Source organism: Platichthys flesus, chromosome 8, assembly GCF_949316205.1.
Source record: "Platichthys flesus chromosome 8, fPlaFle2.1, whole genome shotgun sequence".
Taxonomy (NCBI): domain Eukaryota; kingdom Metazoa; phylum Chordata; class Actinopteri; order Pleuronectiformes; family Pleuronectidae; genus Platichthys; species Platichthys flesus.
The window spans coordinates 14,277,798-14,287,208 of record NC_084952.1 but is presented as its reverse complement, the minus strand read 5'-3'; the positions used below and the strand labels follow the sequence as shown (position 1 = coordinate 14,287,208).

General features: G+C 40.5%; 1 protein-coding gene across 1 annotated transcript; it reads left to right on the top strand.

Moving 5' to 3' along the window:
• Positions 1-6,802: 6,802 nt before the first annotated feature.
• LOC133958970 (tripartite motif-containing protein 16-like) lies at positions 6,803-9,204 on the top strand. The gene has a single exon (XM_062394014.1). It carries the CDS (start codon positions 6,824-6,826, stop codon positions 8,504-8,506), a length of 1,683 nt encoding a protein of 560 aa, XP_062249998.1. The 5' UTR covers positions 6,803-6,823; the 3' UTR covers positions 8,507-9,204.
• Positions 9,205-9,411: the final 207 nt, after the last annotated feature.

The following is a 9,411-nucleotide window of genomic DNA, read 5'->3' as shown; positions in this document are numbered from 1 at the left end:
ATTTGTGGCTTCCTGTCTCTCTCCCCACCATGCGTCCCAACGAGACACTGTTGTGACCAGGTTCCCATGTGAAAACTGAACTGGGCCATGTGGATACACAGGTGTTTGTATCCACGGCCCACGTTGGATACACACACCCCCTCCATGTTTCTTCGGGTCAGTACGAATTGATAATAAGAGTAGTAATAAAGGCATTTCAGGATCTAGACTTAATTACGAGTGGTAGAAAATGGATAAATAAATGGATTTAATTTTGCTTCAAAAATCACCAACACATCATTAAAGGGATAGTTCACAGAGTGAATTTTATTTTTCAGCGAGCTATTCCATTACAGGGGCACTAGAATTATTGGATGCATGAAACTCTTGGGAGCGATCGCATCAAGTCCATTAGATACATGCTAGTGGAGAGATGACAGGAAATGAGAGGCGAGGGAGATGAGGAAGGACAAACAACAAAGGTCTTCGTCCGGAACGTGAACCGGGGAAGTTGTAGCTTAACCCTGAGGCCACCATGGGACCCAGAGACTGCAGCTGTTAAACAGAAAGTCTGTGCTACAGACTGAGAGAGGGACTGTCTACAGCAGGGTACAAATATCTCACAATGAAAAAGATATTTGAGTGCTTGGATAAATGAGGGTCGATGTCGATTTGTTGTCAACAAAAACCGGTCACACCGCAGGGGCGGTGTGGCCTAGGAATAGAGTGGTTTTCCTCCAACAAGAAGGTTGGTGGTACAATCCCCACTCTTCCCCATCTGCATGCCGAAGTGTCCTTGGGCAAGATACCGAACCCCTAAATGGTCCCTCATAGATGTTGAATGTATTAATCGTAAGTCGCTCTGGATAAAAGCGTCTGCCAAATGACATGTAATGTAAATGTATTTCATTTCCGTGGCAGAATTTACACATCATGCCCTGCCTCTTCATGCTCTACCCAGGCTCCACCACTCACCTCAGCGTTTTGGAGTTTTCATGTTGTTGTGTTGACCGGGAGAATCTCCAGCTGCGTTCTTCATATGTGAATGACAAGCTGTGGTAAATAGCCCAGAAAATCTCCAGACCTAATTGTCAGGAGTTCATGGCTGACAATTTTTCTTTTTTTTAGTTTGTTAAAGTTCATTTCTGGATTGCTTGAGTTTCTCTTTAATAGGAGCAACTTTGTCTTTTCACTGGTCACTGAGGACTGAACAACAATGGCTGCAGAACAACAGGAACATTCTAATCTCCGCTGTGTCCCCTTCGGTCTCGTTTTTGGGGTTGGAAGTAAAATAGGGCATTCAAAGGTGACAATAATTTACTCCCAACTGGAATTACCCTGTAAGCAGGGACACTGGCTGTGTGAAATCAGGACAAAGCACAGCAAGAGGCTTTTCTTTGTTTTCTTGCCTTTACTCTCCAACAGTGTAAGGTCACAGAGGACCCTGGAAGTACATAACGAGGGATTAATGTGGGCCATAAAACATCAGAAACACATGGGCCTTTGTAAACACTTATGGAGAATGCAGCACTGAGCAGTCAGATCCTGTAATGTTTAGGAGGCAAATGTGATTTGTTGTTGAAGATAATAACATTTCAGTCAGAAAACTCACGTTCAAACGTAAGTTTGATTGTAGCAGCGCAGCTCGAGTTCAACTCTTCTATCACCAACTTCTCCCAGATGACTTTATTACACTAATAAAATAGCCACATTTACGCAATTTAAAAATAATAACTTTGATTTTAAAATAGATATAACACAGTGTGAATGGCATTTTAATAAAAGTTTATAAACTTTGTTGCTTGACAATATATTTGTTCACAGTTTATTAGCCTGAGAGGTGTTCTATAAAGCTACGATGGAATGAATACAAGACCCTTCTCTCCCATAAAGCTATGAATTGTGCATATAACTCATGTGTTGACAGCTTTGTGCTTAAAGTTGCTACCACTTGAATTTGAACTCTCACTTCTTGAGAGTCTGAGAGGAAATGTTTTACATCAGTGCTGATTAAATCCCAGACAGACAGGTCTCCATATCATCAAGATCCTGGTGGTTTGGAGAAAATATCAATAATTGTAATATTGTCAAAATGAGTGAGAAGGAGGTTCAGGATCTGATGTTGGTTCTCAATACAATACTTTGAGTGTTGTTTACATATGTATCTAAAATATCTTAAGAACGATAAACATGCATCACAGCTCAAGAAGTTATAAATGATTTGCTTGGGATTAATGGCTGAATATCTTAAAGTGATACATGCTATTTTGTTTTACGTTGCATTACCTGTTTTATTTGGAAATTTACTAACATTTGCTGTCATTACATTAACTTCATTCAAAGTATATTTTTGAACTCACTCACTAATCACTATACAGTTCACTATATAGGTATAGTTCATGTGAAATTTCCGGTTTGGCAAAACCTTTTTTAGATTTTTTCTGACACTATGGGAATGCAATTTACTTTGAAATGTAACAGAGATTGTGACCAGATGACACCGCACATTTACTTGGAAAGCCAATTTTTTGTTGGGATTTTCAAATCGAATTCAGTTCTTCCTCATTGTATTTGGCGGAAATCCGGAACCAAATAGATAAGCTGAAAACAACTGTTGGTGAGAAAATGTGGAGTCTCTGTTGACGTATGTTGTTGTACTTATTTCGATTCTGTCATTTCAGCCACTGAAAGCTCTTGAATGTTCTTCAGAGGCTGTTGAGTCAGCAGACGTCACCCTGTTCTCAGGTGACACTGAACGACGGCCCACTGCTTGTAACTGTTACAGTGAGTTGCAGGGAATCGGCCCCTCAGTGTGTGTAAAGTGAACTAGGCTAATAATGTGATTCCATTTCAGTTTGCACTGGCTGAAAGACAGTCTCGGTTGTTTTGGAACAAGATGCCTGTCGCTCTGGAGCTCTGTGAAAACTGGATGGAAACAAATGCAGGAATCTACTTGGCAGACACACACTGGCTATTCGACAGGACAGCTTGGTGACCATTTATCACATTAAAGATTAAAAGCACTCATGAATGTCTGAGTGCTTATTTTTCAAGTAAATTTAAGAACTGACCATTGCAGTTGTGCACCAGTGTGTGTTAATGTGTTTGTGTGTGTATGTGTGTTTACATAAATCTATGTTATGCTGCCTCAACTTCTCAGTTGAATTTCAAAGGCAAACATTTTACCTAATTACATATAACCTCTGAAATGCTATCGTTATATCATAATAACTATGTTATTTATATTATTAAGACAAAATATAATCAAGTAATACAATATCATTGTTTACAGGCCAGAGCTCTTTGGCCGTCAGATTCAACAGTAAGTAAATTCAATTAGCCTGACACTTTTACATACATACTGACCGTGATTTTACATACATTAATGCTTCAGTAATCAAGAAGTCAATTTTATCTTAAAGTTATTACATGATGTAATGATCTAACAGTGTATTATTACCTCAACCATTGAGGTTATGTTTTTGTCTGCAATTGTTTGTCTGTTATTAAGCAGGTTTGTGTTAAAACTACTAAATGGATTACTTGGTGGAAGGACATATGGATCAGGGAAGAGAACATTTGGTTTTGGAGCAGATCTGTTCAGGGGGCAGAAAAATATTTTGAGTTTTGGGACATTTTTTTCTCACTATTGGGCTGATGCAAAGTCCATTCTGCTACTTTTACTTTTGGTATTTAAAGAATATTTGATACTAGTTCCATCTTTTTATTTGACTGAATTTTTAAATGATTTTGATAATGATATTTACTTGAAGCAGAGTATTTCTACATTGATGTATTAGTCTACCAGATTCAAATAAGCAAAGGTTCAAGTAAAGGACACATGATTAACAGTAAAAAAAAATCACAGGGTATTTACATAATTACATCCTGTGAAGCCAGATAAACATTTAACATATACACTGTATAATTGTCATGGTTATAATGCAGTAATACAAAAAGTAATTAATACAAATATTTTTACATAGCTATTTGTGAGTGTGAAATGTTATGTTTTGGTGGCTTAGAGAGTGGGGGAGATGGTTGTTTATTTACATATCTTAGAAGCTATTGTTGTCACATAAGGAAGTCAGGGCATCAGCGGCATGCATTCCTCACAGACACACACACAACGTGCTCTAGTTACTCCTCCATTTATTTTCCCTTGCATGTCTGCAGCTTGTAATCCAGGAAACAAACCACCACAATCCCAGATTCAAACAAATCATGTGCTTGTGTTGTGGTCATCATGGTTCACCAGAAACACGGTTGATGATGGCTCCCCCTTGAAGGGAGGTTTAAATTTGGGGGCGGCTCTGGATCAGGGGTTAGAGTGGTCGCCCTCTAACCAGAAGGTTCGGCAGTTCGATCCCAGTATTCCCCTTTCCAAATGCCCAAGTGTCTTTGGGCAAGATACTGAACCGCAAATTGCCCCTTCTCGTATGGAAAATAGCTGCACAAGGATGCACTGTATGAATGTGTGTGAATGAGTGAGTGTAAAAACTGTACTATAAAGCGCTTTGAGTGGTCATAAACACTAGAAAAGCGCTACACAAATATATACCATTAATCATTTATACTTGCAGTTTGCCTCCCAAAATACACAGAGCAAAACTGTGCCTCTACATTTTGGCAATTAGGGAGGAGAAGTTTTTCCACAGCTGTCTTAGTCAGTTTGTCTCCAGACTTTTGTGAGACTACTGTAATCCACAGAGACCACTTATATAAACAAGCAACGCTGGCATTGTAGCAAGATTGTTTTTAAATGAATATCAAAATGTAAAAAAGTATGCTATTTATAATTCAGTGTACGTGAGATACGAGTACAGAACATAACATAATTAGTTTGACAATGCAATTCAATGTTGTCTACATCTACATCACTACATCACTTGCATGGAATTCGTCTGTTGTCATGATGTCAATCTAAGCTACTTTAAACGCCGGCTGCTCTGGGCCAGCAAACTGAATTCACTGACCATGTCATGTGCCTGAAAATAAGTTAATAGGTGGACTTTAGTTGGAATTGTTTGAAAGACACTTATTTTCTGCTCATATTCAGGTTGATCTTTCGAATTTTGGGTATTATTTGAATAGGTTTACATGCTCTAATGCTCAGAAAACTCAGCACTCTCCTCATACTGTCGTTCGATGCAGCGCCTTGTTTCAGCCTCTTTCTGCAACGCTTGGCTCAAATTTGCTCGATGTTACAATCTCTGCTTTTACTACTAAAGAATTCTAAGAATCCTTTGCATGCACTGCCTTTTTTAATGAGAGAAAACGTCCCTCAAAGCCCTATGCAAACCGTTTTGAGATTGAACATGCCCATGCCGTAAGGACTGGTCCAACCAACCCTTCCTTGCCAAAATGTAGATCGCCTTATGATATCATAACTACAGCTGACTCTTGTTTATTTTTTAATTCTCTTTTGGAAAGTTACCAGTGACTGAATGCTGCTTCAGGATCTCCTGCTCATCCTATTATGTTGGTCACAGTCAGCCATCTTCCGCAGTCACACTGGTCCCTGGTCCCATTTCTTGCACACACTGGACTCCCCTTTGGCACCTGCCCCTTGTTTGGAACTAGGGCTTGCTGTTTTCCATAGTAACCTGTTTCTTTGTACACAGTTACAATAAATAGTTTATCATCTACCCCTACCTTCATATACATGCAACACAACCAGAGAGACAAATATACAGCAGAATCAAAATGGGCTGAAGGGTACTCTTAAGATAGAAGGATGCAAGCTTCATCATTTCTTTTATTCCAAGAGCAGTGGGTCATTCAAGACCACCAGGGGCTAAGTTTCACTTGGCAAGCAGGCATTGAAACTTGGCAGAGATTTAGATCATCAGTAATATAGCATATAAATTCCCTACAGGACAAAACTAAACTAAATCATAGCATAAATTCCACCCACAAGACTCTGCCCTCTCTAAATATAACAACAAGCTACCGCTGTCATCATATTTTTTTATTTCTGACTGGCCTCAAATAAACCTTACATCGACAGTTATACTGATATAGATGTAATGAAATTAAAACACTTTTCTCTGAGCATTATCAAAAATTGTTCAGTAGAAAAAAGTAGAAAAAGCATCACTGTTTGTGTACAAAGTGGTCAGATGTTGTACATATTGTGTTAGTAAGCTTGAAATGTGTTACCGTCTGCTAATGAGAGACTGAGGCTTTATTAATTATCTATACATTACAACATTTCTCTGGTGATCTTGTGAGACGATACTATCATATCCTATTGTCAGTTCTTTCTCCCCTGTCCCTATTTGAACAAATAGTTCCAGGACTGAAGGAACAGGAATTTAAACTAAACACATTGTTTGTGACATCACTGAACATTATGAGAAATGTTCTACCTTTCTCTAACACTAAATCCTGAAATAGTTCTTGTGGAACCCTGAACATCCTGGAATGAAGCAAAGCTTGTAATTGGCTCCTCTGTTGAGGGGTTGTTGTTATGGTGGACCCCAAACAGACACTGATTGTCAGATTTGATTAGAGGGCTAGTGGACACTGGCTTGAGGAGTGAAACATGGAATGCAGGGTGGACATTTGATAAATAAATAATAAATATTACAACCTGTGCTGTTGTGAGCTGAATGTGACAGTTCCCAGTGCAACTATTCACTGTGATAACACAGATAAAAACTCACAACCAGCTCCTCTCAGTCAGGATATGTCTGTGTCTCCTCCCCTCACAGGTCTGTAAGTGTAAGGACCAATGAACAACAAGCTGTGACCTGTGGGAGATGAGTCACTGCAGCAAGTGAATGAGAGGGGGCGGAGCAGTGAAAGTGAAACTGTTTTACAGTCACTGGCACCAGCTGAAATGGCGCAGCCAGAAAATCAACTGGACAGAGAGAGATTCTGCTGTTCGATCTGTGTGGATCTTATGAAGGATCCGGTGACTACTGGCTGTGGACACAGCTACTGTATGAGCTGTATTAACACCCACTGGGACAAAGAGCAGGAGAGAGGAAGCTACAGCTGCCCTCAGTGTAGACAGACCTTCACACCGAGGCCTGTCCTGGGGAAAAACACTATGTTAGCTGATTTAGTGGAGGAGCTGAAGAAAGCTGGACTCCAAGCTGCTCCTGCTGATCACTGCTATGCTGGACCTGAAGATGTGGCCTGTGATGTCTGCACTGGGAGAAAACTGAAAGCTCTCAAGTCCTGTTTGGTTTGTTTGGCCTGTTATTGTGAAAAACACCTCCAGCCTCATCTTCAGTCAGTTCCATTGAAGAAGCACAAGCTGGTGGAGCCCTCGGAGAAGCTCCAGGAGAACATCTGCTCTAATCACGATGAGGTGATGAAGATGTTCTGCCGCACTGATCAGCAGTGTATCTGTTATCTCTGCTCTGTGGATGAACATAAAGACCACGACACAGTGTCAGCTGCAGCAGAAAGGACTGAGAGGCAGAGAGAGCTCGGGCTGAGGAGACAAACAATCCAGCAGAGAGTCCAGGACACAGAGAAAGACCTGAAGATGCTTCAACAGGAGGAGGAGGCCGTCAATGGCTCTGCTGATAAAGCAGTGGAGGACAGTGAGGAGATCTTCACTGAGCTGATCCGTCTGCTGGAGAAAAGAAGCTCTGATGTGAAGCAGCAGATCAGATCCCAGCAGGAAACTGAAGTGAGACGAGTCAGAGAGCTTCAGGAGAGACTGGAGCAGGAGATCACTGAGCTGAAGAGGAAAGAACGTGAACTGAAGCAGCTCTCAGACACAGAGGATCACAACCAGTTTCTACACAACTACCCCTCACTGTCACCACTCAGTGAATCTACACACTCATCCAACCACAGGATCCGTCCTCTGAGGAACTTTGAGGACGTGACAGCAGCTGTGTTACAGGTCAGAGGTCGACTGGAAGACATTCTGAGTGAGACAGGGACACAGATTTTACAGATTGTGTCTCAAGTGGATATTTTACTGCCACGACCAGAGCCAGAGACCAGAGCTGACTTCTTCAAATATTCACAGGAAATCACACTGGATCCAAACACAGCAAACAAACGTGTGTTATTATCTGAGGGAAACCGAAAAGTAACAGTATTGAGAGAAGAACAGTCTTATTCTAATCACCCTGACAGATTCACTTATTGGCCTCAGGTTATTAGTAGAGAGAGTCTGACTGGACGTTGTTACTGGGAGATGGAGGTGGAGCAGGGGATGATAGCACGAGTTGGTGTGGCAGTCACATACAAGAATATCAGCAGAGCAGGAAACTCAGAGGAATGTGAATTTGGATACAATGATAAATCTTGGTCATTATCTTGTTATGGAACCAGATATATCTTTCATTACAACGGGATCAGGACTCCTGTGTCTGGTCCTCGTTCCTCCAGAGTAGGAGTGTACCTGGATCACAGTGCAGGTGTTCTGTCCTTCTACAGCGTCTCTGACACCATGACTCTCCTCCACAGAGTCCAGACCACATTCACTCAGCCTCTCTATGTTGGAGTTAGGGTTTATTCTTATAGATCCACAGCTGAGTTCTGTAAACTCAAATAGATGTTGAGTCATTGAAGGCAGTGATTTAGATTCTGTGTTTAAATCTTTAACTTATTTTGTTGTTGTTGTCTGTTTGTTGATCAAAGTTCGCAGTATTGACGTTTCTGCTCTGCACAGAGATCACCTGTCAATCCAACACTGACCTTCCTTTATCACAAATATTTAGTTCTAACTTTGTAAAGACCGAAATCTATAATTACACTGAAAGGAATTTGTTGGTAAGAACTAATATTGCTGTTGTTTTCTAAATCAATGTAGAAATAAGGTTCTGTGATGTTTTAGATCCTGTATTGATCCTGATCTTCATCAATGAGCTGATTATTTGTTCTTTTCTTTTCCACATGTGAGATGGAGCTGAAACAAACTGAGTGTGTGTTTCCATGAAATCACTGATGAAGGTCACATTGTAAACGTGGAACCTGTTTGATTTTATCACGGCTCATCTCTGTAAAGTGTGAATTCATGGGCATATTTATCTGCTGCTGGGTATGTTTCTGTTCTTTTTGGTTTTCCTGATCTGAACTAGCAGTTCCATTGGAGAGTGTCCTGATCGAGTCCCTCTGAGGGTTTATCCTGGGGCTCTCATCACACGTGTTTCTTATACATGTGATTATACATTTAAATCTCTTATATATGTATAAAGCAATACAAATCTTATGTTTGAAGAAGCTGAAAGTTGAAATAAAGAATAAATCCAGTTGGTTCTTTTGTCTTCATTCCAGGATCTCATTCAAAGCTGATGGAGACATGGTGAAACTCCTTAGAGAGAAACTGAGGCAGTTTCCTCCTCAAACTCCACAAACCTCAGTTTTCATGTTCAGTCTCTGTCTTTGCAGCTTTTCTGCACTAAATCACCTCATCGCGGAGAAATGGGCAAAGTTTTCTTCCACTCGCTGATTTTCAAA

Excerpts from the sequence above, each read along its gene's own strand:
- LOC133958970 (XM_062394014.1), top strand. The coding sequence starts at position 6,824 with ATGGCGCAGCCAGAAAATCAACTGGACAGAGAGAGATTCTGCTGTTCG.